The 27643-nt window shown below is 36.6% G+C and overlaps 1 protein-coding gene across 1 annotated transcript; it reads right to left on the bottom strand.

The window, feature by feature from the left end:
• Positions 1-716: 716 nt before the first annotated feature.
• Positions 717-25019, bottom strand: LOC139143283 (protein mono-ADP-ribosyltransferase PARP14-like). Its single transcript, XM_070713480.1, has 24 exons — positions 24478-25019; positions 23623-23795; positions 17271-18030; positions 16884-17014; positions 16452-16688; positions 13945-14166; positions 12928-12985; positions 12583-12677; positions 12149-12385; positions 11724-11945; positions 11375-11426; positions 10997-11079; positions 10495-10731; positions 9936-10157; positions 9537-9630; positions 9131-9295; positions 8490-8657; positions 7816-8013; positions 6725-6918; positions 6222-6305; positions 3936-4299; positions 3484-3626; positions 3091-3268; positions 717-2611 (listed from the first exon to the last, which is right to left on the bottom strand). The coding sequence occupies exons 1-24, from the start codon at positions 24689-24691 to the stop codon at positions 2325-2327; spliced, it is 4818 nt and encodes a 1605-aa protein (XP_070569581.1). The 5' UTR covers positions 24692-25019; the 3' UTR covers positions 717-2324.
• Positions 25020-27643: the final 2624 nt, after the last annotated feature.

Below are 27643 nucleotides of genomic sequence, written 5' to 3'. Positions count from 1 at the left end.
AGGCTCAAAAAGACAAATATTTTTTTAACATATACAATGTCTGCTATCAACCCTTTGAAAATCAGACCATGCTTTTGGATATGTACGTAAAAGAACAGTTACTGTGCTTCCAAGTGTAACACCAAAGGAGAACTTCTTACGATAGAATTGAGGCAATGGTGTCAATTAGCAAGGGGTTCTTTCTATTCATTACCTACCCAATGAAATTCATAACCCTATCTTACGCTGTTACCCAGATACAATTAGACTGTCGACAGTCCCTTGTGCCTTTTCTGTCTCCCATTGGTGTAGTATCTCGCACATACGACGGTGGAGGAACTGAAGTGAAAGCATACCTCGTGCTTCGCACTCGGAATGCCCAGCTCGCGCCTTTAGCGCTACGCTTGCGATTCTCCCACAGTCGTGTGTGCGAGAGACTACACCAATAGGAGAGAGAAAAAGTACAAGGGACTGTCGGCAGTCTAAGATACGATATGTCGTTTCTTTTACGATGGTGTTTATCGCCGTAATAACGTTTCATAGTCCACTTTCCCTATACTAGACTCAGTTCTCAGTAATGACAAAAATATAAAGTCCATCTTCGATAAAGGTCAAATTCCTAAGGCTATTTATTGAGTGAGAGGAAAATGTACGGATAGGAGATAAGATAAGTTAACGGGCCTTTACATTTATTGTTCTGAAGGAATACAACTGATGACAAATGATATTTCCTCTTTAGACAATTTATTTCAACTTCATGAACATCAGTATCATTGCATATTGTAATTTATTTCCCTAAGCAAAGAAAATTACAAGTTAATTTTATATGAAACTCATTACATACAGTATTAACAAAGAAAACTACCCCAGTCAGCAAATGACATTTTGTCGTACAAATATTCAAAATCATGAAATACGTTTTAATAATGTTGCCAGCATGTAGATGTTAACATCTTGAAAATGCCGCCGCGATTCGCAAGACGTTTAACAGGCTGTTAGTTTGGTCAATACAAGTATGAAAGTTTTCTAAATACAAGAGAATTAATCTGTTCTCGTAGACAGCTACACCAGTCATTGTCAGTACGAGTATTGTTCTTCAAAAACATTCGTCTGATTACGATATACAACAACATCTTCCATATTGACTAGTTTTACTGCATGTGAATGTGTATGTACAAATAAATCTACAATATCATTGTATCATTGATAGTAGGAAATGGAATCCTAAATCCATTCAAAAAAAGTAAATACTTGCTATCTATTAGCCCGTTAAGTTTCGTGAAGAATGTTAAATTGTAGATTGAAAAGAGTAAAGTAATATTGTCATCAATCATCCAAGATTCCAATTTAATCCTTTATTGTTGACAATGGATTTGTCAAGAATTATTCCTGATTTTAGCACTTTTCGAGTAATGTTATTGAACTTCATTAATTTTCCAAAAACGACCTTGTTCCCCAAAAGTCAGGTTTAAAGGTATACTGTCACCTGTACCAATTTTGCAACAGTTACCATGGAAAGAGAAAATGTAACCAATCACAGATTTTAAGCGTGTGGCCGCTTTTGAAACAGCGCCCTCACATAGGATTTGGAATACCAAGGAACGCCCCCTTTGACCATATATGGTCATATTTAGATTACAGGTGACTGGACTGTATACCTTTAACCCTTTTCCTGCCAAGTCCATATTTCAACACCAGGTCAAGATGGTTAAAATTAATGAAACACAACATATTCCATATGGTGTATTTTAACCTAATACTGTACATTTGAAGGTTGTTGAAAACATAAATACTGTAAACTTGATTTTTTTTACTAAAGATGCTATAACATACCAAGCCAAGTTGGTGAAAATACGTCATGTTTTGGCTCAATAATGCTTTTTACTGACTTGGCTGATGGGGAAGTGATACTGTCTGGCAGGAAAAGGGGTACCAATGGCCTCACTTGATGTTAAGTTTCGTGTAACAATAAAGCCAAGCATGCAAAATTACATAACTGCAATATGACAATGAATTTCAAATATGTTTGAACCGTGATTGTTCAAAATAAAATACTGGTTGCAAACCTTCGATCTAAATATTGCATAAAGTTAAATATTTTACCGGTGGCATATTTTGAATAATGGTCCGAAACAATAAAATATTTTAAAGAGATTCATCAACACGACTCCTGGATTTGTGATCCGAATTTGTACAGTTATAATTATGCGATATGAAAGAACTATTTTCTTTGCGTTTATGCACGGTACAAAGACTAGCTACTCTTATTAATATTTGTATTCTGCAGTATCCAAAACACATGCTGGACCTGTGTTAGTGCGGTTCAGCAGTTGCTGTTCACATTGTTATTTAAAGATGATAAGATATTCAGGATAGGACATAGCATCTTGAAACACAACAAACATCGTCGGTTTGTCATCAACATCAACAACACTATCGTAACGATCTGTAAGGTCATTTGGATTTTTACTGGGTGGCTCTACCATACTTTGCTGACCAACAGTGTACAGTCCCGTCAATACCTTGGCTACATACATGTACTTATTACCGTCATCATCCTCCGCTGCGTAGCCACGTGATGCAGGGTAAGACGCTTCCACAGCGAAGTATGTGCCCTGTCCGTATAGCGTTGCTGTAATGAATATATTGGAAAATAAATTATATAAATTATCGTAATGAAGCACATGCCGCAATACGGTAATAACTGTGTGTGCCGGCAGTTGGTACATTGCTGTACGAGCAATGTTCAAGACACAGTGAGAACAGCGGGAAGCATTGTTTTGACTAATCACGAAGTACATTGTCATTGCTTTAGCCAATAATCTGTCACTTTCAATTGGTACTACGGCATGAAATTTCCACATCTCTAATTCGGGCGGGAGCTCCCAGCAAATAGACTTTACATCATTGCGATCCTTGATTTTTTGCGTCGCTTCGTAGAGCAAACTTAAATCAAAGCCCTGGCCTTATTGTCTTGTTAGCAGCTGCGGCAGCTAGTCTTGTAGAGAAACATGCAATGAGGAGAAAGAAAAGATCGTGACTTTTCTACGATGGAGAAAATAACTCGTGCTCTTTACTGTATTTACAAAAACAATGGTCAGTAATAATTACCGTGTCTTCCTGCAAAGCTTCTGTTGAATCCACCAGCATTTATCTTATCGATGACATCCACACTTGTCCCATGAAACAGACTCCGTTCATTCACAGTGCCAGGGGGATTCTTAACATCCATGTTTTGCTTGTAGGCCATGTATTGCCTGTATAACTTTTCATTTTGTATGCGTTTAATCTGTGATGAAGAGATATGACATAAACCTGAACCTTTCGTAGACGCATTTTGTGACCAGCGACGAGTGATATGATACATTCAGTGACTTAAGGGAAGAATTATTATTAGTCTATTTATCTGATTTTTTTTCCTTTTCTTTCCGTGAAAATTAATTTGTTGTCATCATCAATCAACATAAAAAATTGTCATTAGATTATTCACGCTGATTAACCTACCTGTACCGTCTCTGTTGGAGTGTATGTTTTCCTGAAACTTGCGTCGATGTTTTTGAATTCAGGGGACGTTGAATCCAGAGATATACTTTTGAACTGATCGGTAGGCGCCATGGAATCCCATGTACTTGGAAGTGTAACAGGAGCTGAAAAAAGTAAAAAGTGCATTTACAACGGACAGACAAGCGGAAAGATTTATCGTTGGATCGATTTGTAGATGGATGGATGAATGAATGGATTGTGCCATAAGGCTGTTGCTTGTTTTAATCTCGATGTTCGTGATATACAAGCTCTGTTTCAAGGTTATATCCATACTCGTATGTATCAGATCTGTTGCGTAAACGTTGAAACGACCAATGAGAGATCACAGTTACTCTGCGTTAACGTAGAAAAAACAACCAATGAGAGATCACAGTAACTCTTACTGAGCACATGATGCAAAAATTCGTGCTTACCGTTTTTCAGCTCCCGTTTTACGTTTTTCCTGGACCGTGTCTGTAAATCGATTTCGGTCATCTTCTCGAAATCTATACGGTATTTCCTGCTGTCGACTTCGAAGTGTGCGTATTGGTTTCCATCATTGTAGGTCATTTCAATGAAACCCGTAACGAGTTCATCGTATTCTTTGTACTGGTGATCATCATCAATAAATAACCACCTAGCCATTTGAGCGAAAATCTTCTGTCTGTCTTCCATGTGGTGCTGTGCAAGCAATATATCCAGCACACCATTGGCCTTTTCCTGTACTTTTAGGACATCTTCCGTTGATCCCTTAATGACCAGTTTGGAAGATGTCGAGACTGATGTTTCCTTGACAACCTTAATTTCGTATAAAAAGAAATGTGTAGAATGTTCGTAATAAGATGTGTTTTTGGCATAATTAATATCATTAGATTAGATCTCATTTCTTTGTGACCTTTCTGATAAAATAATATTTCGTTATCACTCATAACATTGTGTACCTGTCTGTCATATGCATGTGCCAGTTTTCAGTTCACTAACAAAGATATACTGAGAATCACAGTATACAGTTTGCAGTACTTGTTGTCGCCTATCTTTCTTTGGCCAATTAAACGTTTCAATACCAACCTCAATGGTGGCAAAAGGGGCATTATATGCATGGAGACACCGTTATTTGCACATGTAAATTAGAATTTCGTTGAAATGGAAGTGGAGAGGGCGATATTCCCCGTGACCGTTAGTATGATTTTTCCCTTGTTTCATGTATCGCTTTGGGCGATTTCATGTCCTTTATCACAAAAACGATATGATCATGTAAAGGAGGTAAGTTTGTGCCTATGAATTTTATCGACTTCTACCGCTTACTTTAGGTGCTAAGCATTTTTTACCCGATCGTATGGCTCGCTCAATGGGCCCACTTTTTGAGCTGCCGCAAGTACAAGCCCAGCTGATCTTAGTGAAAATGTTTTCAAAGTTAAGCCATTTAAAGAAAATTCTTTGTTTGTCCTTCTTGGATTTTTGAAAAACCTACCAGCCAGCCAAGGAAGAAACAAACACAGGCAAAAAACACAAGTGTATAACATAAGATTATTTTTTTTTTTGGTTTCCTTTTGAAAAAGTAATATTTTTGTTTGTGATAGTGTTAACATTGTGCTTGTTTTCTTAATTTTCTCAGAAAACCTACCAGCGCGCGGACGGCAAACAGAGAATTTTATTTGAAGCGCCTTAGACAGTCTGATCTCTACTTAATCCCCCTATAAACTTAGTTTTATGCTTGTTCCTGCTGTGTAAATCACTATATCAGCCCCGTAGATAGTCCCGAATCCGTGACACATTTCGGTCAACCAATAAACCAAATCAATTTGCACCTTAAAAAGAGAAAATCGAAATGGAGCTTATTTTCATATTTCAAATGGTTTTAACATCTCGATTATTAACTTTTAGGCCTATTTTTAAATTTAAAATCTTTGACCTGAGATTGAAATATAGGAAATAGGTATATACTGCTGTGAGGTTGGCACTTTGCGGCCATCCAAATTTCCTCTGACAAACTTTATTTGCATTAATGCACTATTTCCGTTTTCCCAATTTTCAGTGTATCAAAGATCTCATTTCCCTCTTTTTATTTTGGTAGTAACTGATAGTATCTATCTTTGGCCTATGAATGCATCAAATTGTGAAAGTTATTTGCTCGGGCAACTTGTTTTCAATGGATCGAGTAACCAACATACAAAGGACCAATTGTGTTGCCGCCGGATAGAAAAGTCCGATTGACCTGACCTGCTAAAGTTCGTACGCTTCCCGTCAGTGTTGCAAACGTTTAGTACGTTGTTAAAAGTGTGAAAACCAGCGGCCAACTCAAAGTGTGGCATTTACGTGCTGGAACGTCTTTTTCAGATGAAGTTGAGATTCCTACGGCAAGCCACATACTGAACATTCTCAGCCATATAAGGTATCAACAAAACATTACGGTCCTTGTCAGTGATGGCATACACGGTCGAACTGTGATATTGCGAAATGAAGGTGGGGGAATTTCTGTCCCCGAAGGTGACACGGCAGTCGGCCAAAATTACGAGGTATACCAGCTGTGTGCAACAACCCATAAAAACGTGGTGACCCCTCTGTGGACTCATGCCGTCGGCGTAGTAGTGGTCGATGGTTAGTAGTAGTTAATGTCGTTGTCGTGACTTTTATTACTATAATTTATATACATTGCACCGTTCAAGTCAGATATTTCTGTGACACTGTGACACACAAGAAAACCCTACATTAATACTCACAGATACGTCTAACGCTTTTCCAAATTTTACAATTGTGAAAAGGTCTTTGTCGGATAGTTTCTTAACAATAGGTTTTTCTATCACCTGTAAGGAAAAAAGTAAAAGCAGGATAATTTCTTGATGTTAGTTTAAGAGTCGCTTTATACTCCTGCGATATTAAAGGTATACTGTCACCTGTTCCAATTTTGCCACAGTTATCATGGAAAGAGAAAACCTTACCAATCACAGATTTTAAGCGGGTGGCCGCTTTTTAAAAAACCGCGCCCTCACATGGACATTTTGAATACCAAGCAATGCCCCTTTGACCATATATGGGCATATTTAGATAACAGGTGACTGTATACCTTTAAATGCTTGTGGATGTCGCTGCTTTTATTCGTAATTAATCATTGTGAATGCGTAAATTGAAAAAATGTCAGAGCCGCCACTATTCCTAAGAAAGAAACTAAGAAGTATAATGTAAGCTTATTTATTTTTGTGTAATATTATGGCTTAAAACTTACATATTCTCTGTATTCTGAGTCGACGTACGCCTTTATTCTATTGATGGCCTGTAGAATAATTGTCATTGAATCTGAGTAAATATTTAATAGAAGATTGTTGGATTGACTGTTATCTGTTGCAGGATCACTTCCTATTTGGCTCCCTAGGCTGCCTTTCCTAGGACGGAATTTTGAGCTGAACAATGTGAGTAGACCTGCAAGCGTTACAGATAGTTGACGGTTGGTAAGCGGTATTTAGGAAAATTAAAGTTGAAAGGAGTTACTGGAAAGCGATGTAATTCAAGAGTAAAATATCGCAAATTTACTGAAAGCTTTAGACGGATAAAAAGTCTGATTAATGTGTTATCTCTTGAAACATAGTCGTCACTGAACATGCCCACTGTCGCAAATAAAACCAAACCAAACCAAAAACCGGATGTTCCAATAACGAATGTAAATTCGCTGTAGTTTAATGCCGTCTTATGTGGCACTCGTTCAGTGAGCAAAAATCGGTTTTTTTCGGATAGTTATGAAACCCATAATTGTCATCAAGATATAGATCCATAATACGGGCTTTAAATATAAAAAACTTTGCGCGTGACATATGTTGTCAAATTAAAAAGAAAACACAAACTTCGAAGTATTCTAAAATCACTTCGATGTTTTTCTTCATCGAATAAAAGTGAATAAACCTCTGTTTATCCCCCATTATATGAAATCCTGTTTTGGTAGCTAAGCTGCTACGCCTGCTAAGCGTTTGATTAGCAATGGCAAACATCAGTAGACAGCTAAGGGTGACAAAATTTAGCCATGCTACTTGATATTTATGACAGCTCTACCTTCTGACAGGAATGCTTGAATAGCAAAGGTCAATGCAAATACTTATTTTTACACGTATTGTGCTAAAGATATTTATCGCATATAGAATTCGAATTATTTTGCTAAATTCAAGTGTTGACTGTACATCCGATTATACAATATCCGGTTTTCACCCCAGGAAATTTTGAAACTTTTGAGTCAACGTTTCTATGTCTATTGGTTTATGTGAATGCAGAACCTTTCCGCAGTTATATTATTGTTCACAGAAGCAAGACAGCAACGGAAAGACTCACCACGAAATCTCTGTCCTAGCCCCTTATCGCCAAATGTCTTGCTCGCGTATTCTCTCTTGATTTGCAGGAAGGCGTCGTATTCTTCTTGCTTTGATACCACAACTCTTAAAGTGGTCAAGGATTTTGGGTTGTAATTGACTGAAAAATTACCAACTGTGTCAAGTGTTTTACTGATGATTGTCCTTAATCTGAGTGTGCCTGCATGTTGATAAATGTGACAGTTGTACGTAGTAACGTTAATTGGTATTAATTGATATATCCATTAAACTGTTGTGAAAAAATAATACATTGCACGCATTTTGCAGAATTCATAATCTCTGTACAACAAAATCCCGTCGCTTACCGTTAGCCTAAAATGAAATATAAAAATTCAGAATTTAACTTTATATATTTCCACGTTTTTCGGACAGGGATATCATTCTGCTCAATTTGTAAAGTATCGCTATTTAATGGGTTATCTCCTTGCTACCAGAACAAATGGATGGCCTTAGAATGTAATCTGTATTATACTTTGCGTAGAATGTCTCTGGGGTTGAATCCATTTTAACAGCGTTTCAAAAGCATTTCATGCTTATACAAGAATAACATGATGTGAAAGACATTGTAATTTCATCACATGTTTTGCTCCAATAAGGAACATCAAACACACAAGTCAAAGATATTGTCGTTCCTACCTGCCCCTAGCAACGGCATTGATATAGTTTTCATCCCGTTGTCGTCGGCGAATTTAAGCACTTCCAATAAAGATTTTTCAAAGTTTCCATATTTAAATCTAGCATTGATGATATCTTTACATTTCAGACTTTCTGCCTTCGTCATGACAATATTTCCTGTCGGTGATGCTGTGAGTAAACCATGACAGAGTTTAATTTACACACGTACATACAAGCCATCATGTGTCGGTGGACGCATGCTACTTTGGTAACACTTTGCAACTGCCATTTATCACTACACTACACTACACTACACTACACTACACTACACTACACTACACTACACTACACTACACTACACTACACTACACTACACTACACTACACTACATTACACTACACTACACTACACTACACTACACTACACTACACTACACTACACTACACTACACTACACTACACTACACTACACTACACTACACTACACTACACTACACTACACTACACTACACTACACTACACTACACTACACTACGTTGCACTGCAATTCATTGCATTACACAAAACTGCACTGCACTGCGCCACACTATACTACACTAAACAGTACTACAATGTGCTGCATGGTGCTGCAACACCACACAGTCCGAATAATAGCATACAAACCTATAAAATCTTTATTGAGATCGGCGCTTTCTTCAGCGCTTTTTACTATGGCGTCGGTCGTTTCGTCAGTTATATCACCTAGAAGTATTTGTACAGAGATACCTTCGATGATCAACGCTTCCTCCTTATCATAGTTCGGACTAAAGCCAAAAGATCGTCTGAGCGCTGCAATGCAAAAGGAAGGGAAAATTATTAAAATATTAGATGATGTCAACTTTTATTCATTAATTATTGGTATTCCCTGAGAGGATGTCAACTAATACTAACAATATTTTTGAAATTCAAAAGTGTGTATAAAATCAAAACTGAAATTAATTTTTTGTTGACATACAAAATGTTGTTTCATTTGAAAATGCGATTATTTCAATCGAACAGTACATAAATAGTATATATTTTTGAATTTTACCATATTGTTTTGCCTCGCGTCTTCCTAAAGTGAAGGTCCTTGGTCCTTGAAGAGAGCCGGGAAATGATATTTCTTGAAGTTCTTCCCTGAACACCTATCCAGAATAATAAACATAATTTCATTCGAAGATATTTCTAACAGTTCGCTCAATAATATCCATGTTGTGTGACCGATGTGCCGTCCGTTTCTAAGATCGATGGCACAGTCGACGTGAATACCAGAAAGTAAAAAAAGGTTAGGATGCATGGAATTCTTTACAGAATCTAGGAAAGACTTGCAAAACTTAGCAATGTAGGGTAACTTATTCTATAGCGCACCGCAATAACAGACTGCTATAGGTGTGTGGGTTTACATACTTAAGGACAATAATGTCAGAATTAAAAACGAAGAAAACCTGACCTGAAATTGAAGCATATTGCCATAATAGACCACAATACGTATGTCGGTCAAGCTGCTATCTGGAATGTTTTTGCTGAATTTTTGTATTTCTTCTAGCATGATTTTGGCTGTAATGTTACTTGGGTATTGATAATTTCCTGTTCCCATGGCTGGAATGGAGATTGACGTCATCTTAGCTTGATCCGCTGTACTCAGACACATGCTTATGATGCCTCTCAAAAGCTGAAGAAAAAAATAATTTCAAAAAAGTCAATAAATGAATACAAAGCACTATGGTACAATTCGAGAGAACATTTATAGGGAACTATAATTTTCTCCCTCCCTCCACCTCTCTCTCTCTCTCTCTCTCTCTCTCTCTCTCTCTCTCTCTCTCTCTCTCTCTCTCTCACAAACACTAGTGCTACCAATTATAGTTTTTTTATATCTATTATCTCACAAAAGCTCTTGTGGTGATCAAGTTTTCGAAATAATAAAGAAATTGATATCTGTCTTTCCAATGTGCAGTCTTGTCAATGTTAACGTGATAAAAGCGAGACAGTGTATATGTTGTAAAACATACCGGTTCACAGTGGACACCACCGTCCCATAATTTATCCAACATACAGACGTGATAAACATTTTTGCACTTTAGCTTTGCACCTCCAGTTTGTACCATGTCTCCCTCCGATATATTTGCCTGTTTCTTTTGGTTGATTTCTGTTTGAAGTTGATCCCCTCCAGCCAACAGAAGGGCTGTCGATATCGCCCCAAACGTCAAGTCACAGAATTGCCGTATAGGATTCACAATGATGTCAACCTTAAGAGATGAAATAGATGCAGTTAACATGTAAGTCTTCTTCTGATTTTGAGTCAAAAGTGTGATTGGATCAGTGTTTTGGGGAGATGTTTATCCACAGTGATAATGTACTAGTTGTCGTGTATAATCACCATTGTCAGATCTAAAGTATGATGAAAAGATTGGAGTCTTTATGTAATCAGAGCAAGATAACCATAGAAAGGTCTATGTAAGGTAAAGTCTATCTAGTACTAAATCTCCTGTACCCATGTAGTCTTCAACGTACCTCTTCCTTAGCAATGTCTCCTGCGATTATTTTAATGGTCTTCCCTTCGGCTGTTGTTTGTGATTGTACCTGTGTTGAAGATCCTTGTATGGAAGAAATGACACATCGTGAACAAAAGGCGGTGTCATTGAAACAAACTATCACAAACATCAAGAGAACAGGAATTCTTAAGCCTGGCAATATAACAGTTCATAATATATCACTTCTTCGTATATTTTGATTACGTCTTATATTATAATTTCTTTATGCTGATACTAGTACACAATCCTAATAATGATGATCTTAGTGCGTCATTTCCTAGCCTACTGTGTGCATGCTCCAGTTGGCACTTTTGGGATATTGGAAGCAATAACTCCAGAATTCCACGCGGTTTCTTACCTAATACAGTATCTTTGATACAGTTAAGTTGCATCATTTTGTCTTCAAAGACCTGTGTTCAATCGAAACAAATACAACACCTGGTCAAAGATAGTTTTCCGTTTTATCTTCAGTTGATTCTAAATGGTTACAAGTCGTTATCTATATCGTATGAAGAATTGACAAGTGATGTTTGTTCATAACGTACACACAGCGTATACAGTGTTATTTGCTTGACGTGAATACCATTTTACCTGCAATGAGAGAAGCCAAGCCAATGCTACCGCTCACCCACTTACACTACACTTCCATTTCGAATTATACGCTGATATTTGATGATGAAGGAGGAGTCACAGGATTTTTAACAAACCTGAATTGTAGGTTCATCTCTGTCGTTTAGTATAATACTTATATCCTTGAGAGATCTAGTAAGATTCTTCCGGAAGAAAGAAACGACCTCTTCATAAAGTATCTTGGCGACATCGTCTCTTGGGTAGCCGAGTCTGCCAGTACCTATCGCAGGTAGGGCCATGGATGTCATGTTAGACTGCTCTGCCTTTTCAAAACACTTTCGAAATATACTTCGTAGGATCTATCAATAAAGGATATTGTGTATATTCATTTATTACGTCATTACAAAGTTATATTTTTAGAAACTAAAGTTACACAAAAATGGAACGGTTGAGAAAGCGTGAGGTAGAAATTTAATTTGCCTTTGCTAAATTAAAATAAACAATGCGTTTGCGATTATCTTCATTGGACTGGATGTGATGGTGAGACTGTAAAACATCTAACCTTTTCAACTGTCGAACTGTCATCCCAAGAAGTCCCAAATAAACAAACATGATAGACATTCTTGCAGTTCAGGTTGGCACCTTTAGTTACGATCACATCTCCCTCATTCACCGTTTGAGGTCTCTCCTGCTTTACATGTTGCTGTAGAGTCGGTCCTGCGGCCTTCAGGATAGCGTGAGATACTGCACCAGTTGAAAGGTCACACTGAGCATTTGTTGTACTAAGTATTACGTCAACCTGGCAAAAATGAACAATGATATCATCAATTCTTATCTCAGTGTGGTTAGAAAAGGCAGTATAAACATGAATATGAAAAATGGCGGCTCTCTCGCAGTGTGATCGCCTCTGAGATAACCTCTAACAATTTACTAATGGAGGGCAATTGAGAGGTGGCGAACTTACATCATACGAGTAGACTCGGAGACAAAACTTACCCTTTGCCTTGCAATGTTACCTCGAACTATTCTCAATGTCTGTCCTTGAAATGTGTTAAACGTGGTTGCACTTGGCGAAGATGGATAGTTATCGCCTGAGAGTAATGAGAGTAAAGGGTATAAAGGTTCAAGTTTCATCATTCGTTGAATCGTTTCAGCTGTCAAGGTAACATGTCTCTGTAATCATGATACGGTTTATCACACACTGGTAGAATAAGTTGTTTTCCCAAGTGTTTATCCCGTTTAGAAGAATGAATTTTCTAGCAATTACCTGCCTTTAAAAACAGTGTACTTATTCTATAATTAACTCTTTGTTTACTTTAAAGTTCACACAACAAATCTTACCAGGTTTTTTCCGAGTAGAGCGGGATCTGTGTAGATTTCGCATCTCGTTTTCAAACACCTGGAAACAAAATGCATCAGACAAAGTTGAAAAGCCAGAAGTAGCACGACTTTATAATCGCTCTGATATTATCTATTCATGACTTAATTATGAGAGATAAAGAAATGACGTGAGATAGGTTGAAGCACTTTTGATTGTTATCCTACAATACACTAGTAGCTATTATTGACACGAGGTGTTAAATGCAAATTGGTATTTTAATTTTACTGCACTCATCAATGTGTTGAAAAGATGTTTGAGAATATACAAAAAACTGTAAAACAAATCAAGTGTTAAATTGATATTAAGCATTAAATTAAAGGCATGTTTTGTGGCAATACCTGACTTTAATGTTATCATCACTTGATCGGCTACTAGTATTTTAGGTTTTGTGCATTGAAATTTATTGATATAGTTCGATTAAAACTGGCAAATTATGTAAAGTAACATTTACGGTGTATTTAATGTAGGTTCCGATGTACCCATATAGCAATATTTTATATTTGTTCCTTTATTTAAGGGGAAATTGATGTGTATAATTTAGCGAAAAGTAAGCAAAATCCAAAATGGATGAGGACATATTTTAAGGTAGTTTGCGCCTAGAAAGTGTGTGACTTAAACTTTTGCTGAAACTTCACAAGGAATTTTTCAACCATTCTCTTTCAAAATCAAAGATAAACATCGGGGTCACCGTTCAAATTTGGTACTAGAGAAACAAATTGCCTAAAATTTACCGATATTTGAAATTCGAAATGGCCGTCGTCACCGTGTTAACTTTGTGGAGGAACATTTTCGATTTTCGAAAAATTGAGACGATTAAAAGGTCTCCTGCACCGAGAGCTTTAAAATGAAGGAGGATCAGAAAAGAACTGTAAAAATTTAAGAGTTCGAATATCTGTCCCGAGGCGCATTCTATCTTAGTACTTGGTGTTTTTGAAACCATAGCGACCATCTAGAAAATTAAAAATAGAAACATTAACCTCATAAGTTAGGAGATCCTGGTCATAGATTACAATCTTCACTTCAGCCAAGTCACTATTTGGTTTGTCTTTGCTAAACTTTTTGATTTCCTCGTACATTATTTTGGCTGTGAGGTCTTTGGGATAGCAAAGTTTACCAGTACCTATGGCTGGAATTGCCATCGATGTCATTCCTTCCCTGTGTGCTGTCATTAAACATTTGTTAAGCACCTTGTGGAGAAGCTGTAATGTATAACATTATAGGAGGGTTATGGTAATTTTTGTCGTCCGTAAACTCTTCGGACGTTTACGTGCATGAATGTAGATAAAAGTATTTGTACACTTATATCAATATACTCTGACTTTGTATACTAAGGACTTTGGTATCCCTGGGCCTCATAAAAAATGATTTTTTATGAGGCCCAGGGATACCAAAGTCCTTTGGACCTAAGTTCAAAATATGACAAGCATGTACTCTACTGTAAAGCCATACAATAGTCATATGCTTCAGGCAAATATCAACCATATTGTAATATGTGAACAATTGATCAAAGGTCACCCTTAAATTTGGTAATAAATTATGATCCTTAATTATACATGGCTAACATTGCAAGAACTCTATAAAACTGCCATGCAAGCATTAGAGTGCGTACATAATAAAATTGGGTAAACAAAACTATCGACATTATACTGTCTCATTGGTATTAAATCTGACCTTTGGCTGGGCAGTTCCAATCACATGACATTTGTCTATTAGGCCATTTAAAACAATCTTTGTTTGCCGTCTTTGGATTTTTGAAACACCTACTAACCAGCCAGGGGTAATAACAAATACAGACAAAAAACACAAGTTTATTAACATAAGCTCAATTTTTATGTAGTTTCTTTTGGAAAAATAATATTTTTATTTGTAATGGAGTTAACATTGAATCATTGTCTTTGTTTTCTCCATTTTCTCCGAAAACCTACCAGCACGCGGAAGGCACACAAAGAATTTTATTTAAAGCGCCTTACACTGAAAATTAAACTTTTGTCATATTTTAAACAAACAATATCAAATAATATGTGATTTCGGTACGCACTCTGTATATTTACTTTAAAATATTGACAGTGTTTATTTGCGAAACTGCACTCACTCTTCTGCTTAACTTGGCCAGTACAAGCAATTACACACAAATTATTGATTTTTGTCTAACTTAGAAATGTTATTTTAAAATAGTTCAAGACATATATTGCCACAAATTGAACAATTATGACTCCACTTCAACTCAAGCAACACATATATCAAACGTTATAGCAATCTAATAAGTGATTTTGAACAAAGTTGAATTCAAATTTTAGACTAAAATCCTTAAAAGTTATTTTAAAATGATTCAAAGGAATAATATATTTGCTAAAGTAACCATCACACAAAGTCTAAGAAAAGGTTACTGAACGGTTTTTGAGATATCTCCGTCTACGAAAAGAGATGACATTAGTCCGTCTGACATTCGGTCACATATGTGCGTTCAAACTATATTTTTGAGAACTTTCCGTGACATTTGAACTGCCCTATACGTCTTCAGCTAAGCAATGGCCATGTCTTGTTCTTGCCTGTAAACGAGTCCAATACAGCAGGTGTCTATTTATAAATGGCCAGTATTAAATGAAAATTGACACCTAAATTTCAGGGTTGATAATTAAATCAAGAATTACATAGCAATGATAATCCGAATAATAACGTCAATTTTCATGAAAATTTCAGCATATGCGTCTTTTACAAAAAAAGGTAGCTGTTTTGACGCCGACTTTTCCATTGCAACCATATTTGGGTTGAAAAATCAATTTTTCCCTAATCCCCTTTGGATATAGCTGGGATAGTTAGAAATATTCGACAATATTTTATTTTGGTCGATTGATATGATCCGCACCATAGAGTTTCAAGAAGGCCATTTGAGACTGACAATGTTAACTCTTCGCAAATCAAATTTGATAACACTTTGGTTTGCCTCAAACATTTCACAGTTGGGGGATCTTATGATGATAGAAAAAAATGTGTTCACTTCTATGCCACATATTTCCATGCCAACAATTTTGGGGCTGAAAATATGAGATTTACCAATTGTTATTGGAAATAGCTTGGATTGCTATGAAAATTGTATTACGTGGATTTCTCAGGTCGCAACTAGCAAAATTGATATATATTCGCATTTGACATGTTTCTAGGGAAAGTTTGTTTAAAATATACTTTGTTTACAAAATCCCAGATTCAATTCCTAAAACATTTAAAGCTTAAGTGCACACACAGTGACATACATTTTCTTGTTAAACGATAGTAACAACAATAAGAAAACAACAACAAAAACAACAACAACAAAAAAGCAATAATAATAATAATAATAATAATAATAATAATAATAATAATAATAATAATAATAATAATAATAATAGTGGTGGTAGTGGTGGTGGTGATGGTAATGTTGACTGGGGGGTGAGTGTTTGCAACAGCTGTATTTTTGACAACACGGATATGCTGCTGGTTTACATACCTGTGTGCAGGGTGAATCATTTGTCCATTGTTTATCAAGGACGCAGACGTGATAGATAGCCTTGCAGTTGAGGTTAACACTGTCAGTTCTTATGAAGTCTCCAACGCTCACTGACTTTCTTTTCTTTGTGTTGATATCGTTCTGAAGATGTCCCCCCTCAAACTGCAGAATTGTTTTTGATACAGCTCCTATGTTTAAATCGCAGCTACTGTGAATGGTGTTTACGATCACATCAGCCTGCATAGACAAGAACAGAAAAAACATTCACCAAATACAACGCTGCATTATCTGTTACAAATGTACTTGAAAGTACAGTATACAGTTGCATGCGATTTTTAATGACTTTTTATTCGTATATCCTTTCACTCATATTTTAATTGCCGAATCTCAGAAACAATAATCTCGACAACACCCAACGCAACGATTCCTTACCTTCTGTGCCGCAATGTTCCCCTTCACAAGTCGCAGAATTTTATTCTCTGCAGTGATGAAGATTGAATTTATCCAAGGTTGTACATCCCAGCAAATATCATGGCCGACTTCTGTCGTACTCTCTCTGGAGGCTAAGTGGAATTGAGAGTATTGAAACTAAATGAACACGTATGTTTACAAAATAAACGAATAAATAGACTAAATTAGCGCTTTTATGGTCCAAATATTACACTGGAAATATTATGTTTACACTAAGCATGGAGTCTCAGATAGCATTTAAGTAGTGTAATTATGAAACTGTTGAGTGAAGTCATCTGAAATGGGAGAAAGTTACTAACGTATGCAGAAAGCTTTCAAGCGTCAATGAGTAGGCTTGGCTTGACTCACCAGGATCTTGTTTGGGCATTTGGGATTCTTTTGAGGGATCAACAACTTCGATCACGCAGGAAATGTCTTCCTCTACAGCTGTCAGATAGACTTTGCCCTTATCTTGTCTGAGCATCTTTGCCATTCCAGGTTTGTCGATTGTGTGTTGATGAGAAATTATATTGTCTAAGCGCCCTTGCAGAACTAACTTCACGGCACTGATATCATGTTGGTCACCTTTCAAGTGTACTTGCGAATATTTCTCGCCCTCTATTATGTCAATAATTACGTTCTTCGTTTTTGTATCCAGCAATCCTTGGATGGTGTCTTTCCCTTGTTTCTGGAAGAATTTAAGCTTTCCTGGTTCAACTTGGAAGGATTCCTCTGCAAAGTCAACGGTCTTGATCGTCTTGACAGTGGTGTTCTTTACTTCTTGTAATAAGTTTACTTCTCCTTCTGTTCTTTCTGTTGAACCGCCATTCAAAACCCTTGTCTTGGTTGTGACAGGTGTTATCTTGGTTGCTTTTTCGTCGATATTTTTATCAGTAACCTCTGTCGCACACAGCGATTTTTCACTCGACCCGGATGAGGCACTGTCTAGTCCGGGTTGCGCAGCCTCCCCTGTTGCCGAAGTAGTATCTGATTGATGTAACGGCCTTCTCGGTAATGGTTTCGGAGGTTTGGGAGGTTTGGGAGGTTTCGGAGGCTTTACGCGTCGTGTCTTTTCCTGTTCACATTCTTTTACTTCAATGGCTGAAGCCTTTGATCTAACGTCGGTTGCCTGAAATTATGTTGAAGATTACACTGCAACATATTATATACGTGGAAACACTTAAGAAAGAGGTGGCGTAACTCGATACTCGATGTATCTCGATTCCTTAAATGCTCTTATTTGTCTGAAAGATCGTCAAAAACCGGACTTGGCGTTCCCTATCACTTTTATCCTCACCCTCTGTGCAATCTCATGCATGGAGAAATTTATCATCAACAATCAGCTTTGAATCCGCGTGTTGACCTTGTATTGCCCAAGTCAAGTCATAAACATTCAGGGTAGGCTAATGATATGCTACCCCCATTATTATAAGATTTCACTGTTTCGGGTGAAAATGAAGATTACTTAATATGTCACAGTTTGAGAAAATTATTCGTCGATCGACGTCATTGAACTACTAATTATGCATACAAGGATAATGCTGTAAACGGTTATTTATTGCACTCCGCCAATAAAATCATTCGACGAAAACCACCTTCCCACACTGTAAAAATAGCGGACGCTAGACGCGTCTTTACGCGTTCAAAATGTACGTGTCGGTGTTCAAATTTGAACGGCTAGTGTTCATATTGTTAACACTAGTGTTCATATTATTAAAAATGATGTTCTAAACCTGAACGCGTAGTGTTAACAACCATCTCCTTCAAGTGTTCAAAAACTCAGCATCAAAGAAATTTTACAATACTGTGAAACAATTAACAATCTTTTGTTTATTTTACTTTACAATGGCTATATTAAATTTACTACTGCCTCGCTGTCCGGCAAACGTACACGGATTTTGGTGTAACGAATTTCCCACTAAGTGAAAAATATTTCCGGTCTACAATTGCTGAAAGCATGTTTTTTCTAAAAAAGAAAGTATACAAAATAATTTTACACGTTTATTACGTGTTGAAATTTTGAAAATTTGAAAAGAAAATCAGAAAACCACCGTGAACGTTTTAATTTTAACATCGGCGTGCAAGAGGCGTTCTATTTCTAAACACTTGGTGTTCAAGTTTGGTGTTTTTTCCTATCCCATGATGCATCAAAACGGAAGTTGCGACATTTTTCTTGTAAGCGCACCCATGAAGTCGTGATCGTGCGGAAGCATGACCAGAAAGGGTAAGTTTTCTCTCCAAAATAGTAAAAGGTATTATATTTTGAAGCATCCGTATTAATATCCTTCGAAATTAATCGTATTGTACTTTGAAATAGCTTAACTACGTGAAGAAACCTTTTTTCTTTCAGTGGCTAGTATACCAACAACAAGCTGTGAATACGCGGTGATACTTTTGGCCATGGCATATCGATCGATCTCACTCGGGTCAAGGGTCATTAACTGTATCGATAACCCTTGACCTGAGCGCGATCGATACGCTTTGCATAGTACCGCTGCGTAATCACAGCTGACACATGTCTTTTAGTAGAGACAATCGCATGTAAAAATCAATTGAACATTGTAGAGTATACAATGTATTGTTTCAGCATATGAGAGTTTGGCTTTTTTATTTTAATCAGTTGATGACAAGAAGAAGCTAATATTTTGTAACAGTATTGAAAAGAGGCACTGTATATGAAAGTCTCCCCTTTTCCTCAACCTAATCAGCCACTTGTCTTTCATTTAAAGTCTCATCTCGCCATATTACCTATTGTTGCATTATTTTCAGGATTTAAAAAGTTGGATTTAACTGAAAAATCGAAGAGTTGTTACAGAAGCTGGTGGTACAGATAATGAAGAAGATGAGTGTACAGGTAACTGTCTTGAAACAAGCTTGATACCTCAGTTCATCTCTAATGTAGATTTAAACTTCCAAGGTCAGTGACTGAATTTTCATAAGTTTCTGTATTTTTTTTTCTAAATTAATATAAGCTTTGGTAGCATGCTATGATCAACTAAATGTTGCGGAGAATAAGCTTTCACAGACGTGTAGTTTCCTTTATCAGATGAAAGGGTGGAATGAAAATTAAAGCTGAAAGCGATGGAAAATTCAGAGTAAAAATGTCCCCTCTGAATTACTGAATTTTCTGAAATTTTCACTCTGAATTTTCTGTCACGTTCTGCTTCAATTTTCATTCCCCTTTGTATCTGATAAAGGAGACTTCACGTCTTTGTAAGCTTATGCCCTTATAAAATTTAGTTGATCATAGCATGCTACCAAACCTTAGAGAATTTTGCATTGTAACGCAACACGTCTCTTGTTCTTAGCAACTGGTTTATGGCTTTGCTCTTAGCTAAATAGGTGGATGTGTATCATTGTCCTCAAATTTGTACATCCCAAGGTTTTTCTTCAAAACAGCCTGTACAAATCCTTTAATATTTGGATTACAGGTCCCCAGGGATTACCCTAACCACATATATTCAAATTATGATGAACTATGCAAATTTATATTTTTGAGGCTAGTTTTGCTATTTTTGGCAAAAATCTTCTTCTCTTCTACTGACGTCTTCAATATTTGGTAAACATATCCCTAAGAATGACCCTAGTCAAATTTGTGCTAGTTGTGATGAAATATTCAATTTTTTATATTTCATGGCAATTGTCGTCATTTTTGGTCAAAAAATCTTTAAAAATCTTCTTCAAAACTGCTAATTCAACAGCTTTGATATTTAGGACATGGATCTCTACTGATAGCCTTTTCAGATTGTTCAAATTATGCAGAAATTTGGAACTTTGTATTTTTATATAGTATATATAAGGTCTTTTATTCAGTGATTTAAGGCCATCGGCCCAATACACTCTAACATTACATGAAGGAAAGTACATAAATTGACAGGTACATAGTACAAAAACGTACTCAACAATCTTAGTACTGTTCAGTAGTCTCTTTTCTTAATTTCATAGCATGAAATGTAAATGCTGCTAGACGCTGAATTATATTAGGATCAAGTGATTGCATCAGAGATATGAATTTTCTCTCTGTCGGAGGATTGAAATAATAACGGGGAATATATTTCACCCTTAAACTATCGAAAAAGTTACACAGTAAAACAAAGTGGTACTCGTTTTCAACCTCGTTCCTATCGCATAACAAGCATATTCGTTCATGTACATCATTTTTTAATTTTCTATCTGTTTCAATTCGTAGTGATGAGAAGAGCATCTTAAACGGGCTAGCATAACCATATGATCTTAATTTTCACAGTGGAAAGATACTTTTCCGGTACAAGAGAGCTCTTAAATTCCCGATAACATGAAAGTTTGTCGAGAGTACATATTTCACTGTACCAGGTATTATACAAATAACTTTTATTTTTAAGACATTAAAGACACTCCAGACATTTTTAAGATATGAGGGATTAGCAGAATGTGATATATTCACATTATGATGAAATCTACATTTTTTTATTAAAGATATTACAAACAAACAAAGCTTTTTGTTCATGAAGGACTTTGTTGGACAAGGAATTAGGTTTTACCCTGCCAAGGACCAACTTTCCCCACTTTCTGCATGTTCTGCCTTACTGTGACACTTTGACAACTTGACATGTTGTGTTTACTTTAATGTGGACAACTATATACCATGTGCACTAGAGAAGCCTTGACTAACTTTTTTTTCTTCAAAATTTACAATTGTCTATACAAGAGGAAATGTCTTTAAGAAACCATCTTACAACAATGAAGTATGCATTCCATACATATACGTGTTCAACACAATAAGTAAGCCAAATTTTGAGCTTTTTCAGATGATTTTTTGTACATTTTAAACAAGTATGAACCTTAAAACGTAATCCATAATATTTAAGTAAAACCTGTTTTGTCATTACTTTGTACATATTTTTTATGTTTTTGATAGAAGGGTGTTAACACCGTTGGTATTTTCCTCTGACAAACTTTACATACAATTTGGCAATGTTTATTTGCCCATTTTACAGTAAATTATTGTATTTTTCTCTAGAAATGCTTTGTGTATTTTTAGAATAAAATAATTTTACTGAATATCAGTGGTCTGTAATGTTAATTCAAGGCTTGAACACCCCCTGAACGCCCAAAATTAACGGTGTTCAACAAGCGCGCATCATGTGTTCTAGCCTTTAACACACTTATCGTTGAACGGCGTCCATGCGTTCAAAAAGTGTTACAGCCCTTTGAACGCGTAAATGCGTTCAATTTTTTGAACACATTTCATGTGCAACGTGTGTTTAGATATGGAACACCATGGTGTTCAATATAATGTCTGATGAACACATAGCTTTCAAAATCTGCACACGTGAACGTGGTTGAACACGTAGTGTTAAATTTCTGAACGTCTAGACGCGTTCAAAAAGTGTTACAAAAAGGCGTTTAATTGGTGTTCTATCCTTTAACACTTAACTTTACAGTGAAAACCACCTTCCCAGGTGCTGAAATATTACAATTATTGCACTGGATGAACTTTTGCTAGGACAGCTCCGTTGGGAAATTCTGCAGTCTGCAACGGTCAGACATATCATTCAGTCTTAATATGATTGCCAATTAGATGAATACTTACAAGTGTATGTTCTGTTTCGAAATGGTTTTCTGGATGAATAATACACATTCAAAATGGGACCTGTATAATTCCTCAAGAAAACCCATTCATGAAGAGTCATTGAACGAATTTGTCATACACCCCTATGCCTCCGATAGTGATTGTGATGGAAGTAGCTTTTACTTTGCCGACTGAGTAATAAATTATCTGTAAATAAAAGAGTTGCCACCGTATGCCCTTTTTGAGGAGACATGCGTGATAAGTAGATCGTTCTGCAGTCCTGTTTACCTTTGGAGTAGCACAACGTAAAACAGGGTCGAGGTCATCCTATGTACGCCCCTTTCTTCTTTATTCCACAACACCATAAAGCAACTTAGGGACAATTTTAACTGCGCTACTCATTGACAATCAAATAAAGTACTAAATCTACAAAAAACAAGACCATCGCTTAAAATTTACCGTTTCACGTTTTTTGTACTATTGAATCGAATGAACTTCACCATCTGCCCGAACATATTCTTAAACGTAAACGCTAATCTCCAACTAGGGTTTCTGTCCCGTATTAAATGTTATGACAGAGACAACAATGAAATATTTGGTGCTTTAACATCATAAACAGTAGTCCGTGCTAGCAATAAGAAGTGAGTAATGTTCTTGGTTAGTTTTCTTTGGCTATTTGGCTAACATTCATAGGCATTCGTGGTATCTCAATTGCATTTGACAGAACAGCGATCGGTTTGGTAAGTTTGAACCTGTCATCTGTCTGTTGATACCTATCAGCAGGTTGGACACGAATATATTTGTAAACCTCGAGGCACTGTCATGAATTGATGCGGACGAGGCTGAAGAGCGGACACTGAAGAAATGCACCAAAAGTGTGCTGGTTTGTACATAAATAATACACTAATAGTTTAAAATAAAATTGGACTTGACAGAGGACCAAAATCGCCCTAGGCAAATCTTTTTGAGAGAATAAAACGAAAAACTCCTCTGTAAAATTGGAAAATATGGCCCATTTCAGTATAGAAGTAGTCCAAAATTTGCGTTGACGAGGCAGGTTAAAGGTTAACAAAATCGGTTCACTAAGCAGTCGGGTAACGTTAATTAGTGTTTACTTATTTACCGAGGAAGGCGGAACACAACATAGCGCGCATGAGTACTAGATTTTACCTTGTGTTGCTGACTGACATAATTTGAGTCTTGATTCTTCACGTCCTTTTGATGTATTGGTTTGTCTTTGCGCTCCGTCTCCGTTGCCTTCTCGGAGTACAACCGAACAGATAGCCGGATTTTAATAGCTCCGACTAAGTTTACTGTTTGGTCGTAAGGTTCCAAAGACTGGTCTATGAAAATATCAAATATATGGTTCTTACCCTGTTGCCAAATTTCCCGATTTGAGCAATAATGCCCTAGAAATATCTGAACATTGTAATTTGTTAATTAAGTGTTTGTGTTACATTTAATAAGAATACTGTCCTAGCCGGATGACAAATACCACCTAAAGAACTGTCTCAATCATACAAAATCAATATATGTCTTTTAAAATGGGCCTGGTCACTACCTATACCTATGTATAGTTGTGGATGTTGATCAAAGCATTGTCCTTGTTGTCACCTTTGTTTTTGCTGGTTTAGAAATCGAAAGTTGTGAAAGAAACTCTGTGCATTCTGAATACATCTTATCATTACATGTTTCTCAGGCTGCAGCTGTTCTATTATCCTTTTTCTTAATAAGCAACACGGCTGTCGAATGGATGGTCTTTCTTGTATGGATAAAATGCTACAGATCTTAGCAGACTACGAGTTCAGAAACCAGTCTGAGAAATCAGGAAACCGCTAAAGTGCAATCACTTGGCCTTACAAACTGCAAACACTTGGCCTTGAGGCCCGTTAGAAATATAAGGGATGTACGGTTTATCTTTGTTTGGTACCTGTGTTTTTCTGTCTATGCTAATCTGTATAAATTTTGAAATCACAAAAATGCTCATTCACTTATTCATTTCTTTGGGAATTCAGTCCTACTTACCTAATGGTGATGTGAATTCTACGACAAAGTATCTTGTATTTTCTTCTTCCTGTTGCCCGTCATGTTCATCAGAAATATTGGCGGCACAGACAAACTTAACACTGTTGTTAGTGCATATTTTTTCTTTTTCAAAGTGTTTTTTGAGTTTGTCAGCGGTGGTTTTATCATCGACGTAGTCCGGAATGTGCCCATAGACGAGAATAGACCGTATCATGGTTTCCCTAATTAAACGGTGAGCAATCCGATAGACGTAGCGACTAACTATATATTGTTTCTGGTAGGTAGATGGACACGATACGGCCTATTGAGGGTGAACAAAGAAAAAGGATATATCCGGGTTATTTTCGCTCGTTTTGTCAACAACCTTGACGCTTCATAGCTTTAGTCACCAACGTCCTATAATGTCACTTTGCCGGTCAGGTTGTCATATCCCAGACTTTTGTGGATCGAAGATGAATTGACGTCTTTACCAGGTTGCAAAAAAATTCCTATCGATCACGTAGTACACACATGGACTGGACGTATTTGGGTACAGCATACGTCCCCTAACAGTCTATTTGACGTGGCTGTATATAGACAAACAACTCAAGGTAAAATTTATCACTCATGCACTTTTTTATGTTCCGCGTGCCTCGGTAAATAAGTAAACATTGATAAACGTTACTTGACTGCATGTTCAACCAATTTCCTTAACCTTTGACCTGCCTCGTTGGAGCAAATTTTAGACGACTTCTGCACTGAACTGGACTACGTTTTCTAAAACATGTACAAAATATGCGATGAAGGTGAAATTTCGTGCGTTTATGCTATTAAAAAGGGATTATTATTTTATGGCGTTCTTGGTCCTCTATCAAGTCCCACATGAAAAAACCCAAGAAGTTTCTCTATGTTAATGTACTATTAGTGTCAAGACCAGCAAACCTTTTGTACATTTTATCAGTGTCCGGTGTTTAGTCTTGTCCACTTCAGCTTATCAAAATGCCATATATTCTTGTTCAACCTGCTGATGATAAGTATTAATAGTAAATTGACAGGTTCAAACTCACAAAATCGATCGCTATTGTGTCAAATCCGCAATTGACTTTCCACACTATAACATGAATCGCATTAGAGGAGCAGATTTTTTTTCGAAAATAGTTGCCTAAATAGAACTTAAATGAAGGCCACACTACTATTTTGTAGTTTTGGTATTTACTCAGTACCACATTCACGATTTACTCATTGTTGCTTATAGAAATATTCAGTTTCTGATGAAATGACGCAATTCATTGCGACATGACCTAAATAAATATGACCAGTAAAACATGTCTTTAAGTATCAATATTGTTTGAATTTGTATATGTTTTCTTTAATTATGAATAAATTCAATTTCACTGGGAGCTGATTATTGGCTGCCAACATGGAAAGATGCCAAAATATTTGAATTTTTTTTTGCTTGGCAAACGTTCTCTGTCATAAAAAGTAACCGAAAAGGAACTTACATGCAAATTTCATGCAAATATTGGCACTAATCTGCTTCACTTCAATTGCCTCGGAAAGTTAGCCGAATAGTTTAAGAAAACTGACCAGGAACAGGCTTATTTCTTATCGTAAGCAGTGACTACTGCTTATTATGTGAACCTACCAAAAATTTACATTGTCTTCTCTGTGCCTTACAATTTAATATAAAACAGAAAACCAGGCTAGGTGAATAGTATTGACGTTCACAACGTGTTCAGGCAGATGCTTAAGTACACGGGATTACATAATATATAATATGTAAATTATGAATTTTAAGTGATGTCAAGTGGGCCTTGTGTTTCTTTACTAGATTGTGTACCGCACGCCATTGCTTAATGGTGCTGTGAAATAAAGCGGATGGGGGCGTTTATAGGACAACGTCAACTCTGTTTTAAGGTGTGATACTTCAAAGGTAAAGAGTATAACAGAAATGTCTATTTGCTACGCGTATCGTCTCAAATAGGGCAAACGGATATGCTTATTTTATTTACAGATAACTCAGTCTTTCTTAGGCTAACTAAATATTACTTCTATCGCAACCATTGTCGAAGGCGTAGAGGCGTATGACTCTCAGGACCGAGGAAAAAGAAAGTAATGCTGTTACCCGAATATGGTTAGGCTGTATAATTTTTTAACAAACCTCATCCATTCTTCTCGATCGCCAAAGCGCCACAAGTTCTTCAGCTGTCATCACTCGTCTCAGTCTCAGAAGATACTTCCACATTTTTACGCGTTCCACAATGCGTGCATACGCAGATGGCAGTTTCAAACTTCCCCAATCTGATGATAATCAGATGTGGAGTACGGCGACGTCTATACTTACGCGGTGTTCTCTTGCTGTCGCCTCTACATGCAACCCTTATCCAAATCAAGTGAAACCAGATTCTTTGAATCACTTCAATGGCGATGCATGTTTCTCTTGCATCGTGCTGTGAGCTTACTAAACAGTTCTACTGTGGCATCTGTGTTTCTTGGCTGTCTATGGAAGAGCCATGAAATGGCAGACTAGGTACAAGTTACAGCTTTGACTTGTGTCCAAAGTTGCAGTGCGTGTATTGAAGATGACATTTTGCAATGTCTTGAAAGAAAATCACAAATTTACATACGAAGATAGATACATAGATAGAAACATAGATAGACACATACATAGGAAGATAGACACATACACACACACATCCATCCATCCATTCATCCATCGATCCATCCATTCATTGTTCGTACATACATACATACATACATACATACATACATACATACATACATACATACATACATACATACATACATACATACATACATACATACATACATACATACATACATACATACATACACATATCCATCCATCCATCCACTCCATCCATCCATTTGTTCATACATACATAGATACATACATACATACATACATACATACATACATACATACATACATACATACATACATACATACATACATACATACATACATACATACATACATACATACATACATACATACATACATACATACATACATACATACATACGCACGCTTTTTACCAACAAAGAGCGTTTCTCGTACTTGCCAAGGGCTTAACATGACTATTGGAATGACAACACATATATGGTCATCTGGTGGCGAACGCCTAACAGGCTGCCCCACATAGCTATCTCAAAATAGTAATTT

Source organism: Ptychodera flava, chromosome 11, assembly GCF_041260155.1.
Source record: "Ptychodera flava strain L36383 chromosome 11, AS_Pfla_20210202, whole genome shotgun sequence".
Lineage (NCBI taxonomy): Eukaryota > Metazoa > Hemichordata > Enteropneusta > Ptychoderidae > Ptychodera > Ptychodera flava.
The sequence above is the reverse complement of the archived record's forward strand: the minus strand, read 5'-3'. Positions and strand labels throughout refer to the sequence as shown.

Coding starts and splice junctions, on each gene's coding strand:
- LOC139143283 (XM_070713480.1), bottom strand. CDS start 24,691: ATGATACGGTCTATTCTCGTCTATGGGCACATTCCGGACTACGTCGAT. Junction 9,631..9,935: donor GCAATATGCTTCAATTTCAG/GTCAGGTTTTCT, acceptor TATTCTGGATAG/GTGTTCAGGGAAGAACTTCA. Junction 8,014..8,489: donor AATGCCGTTGCTAGGGGCAG/GTAGGAACGACA, acceptor ATCAACATGCAG/GCACACTCAGATTAAGGACA.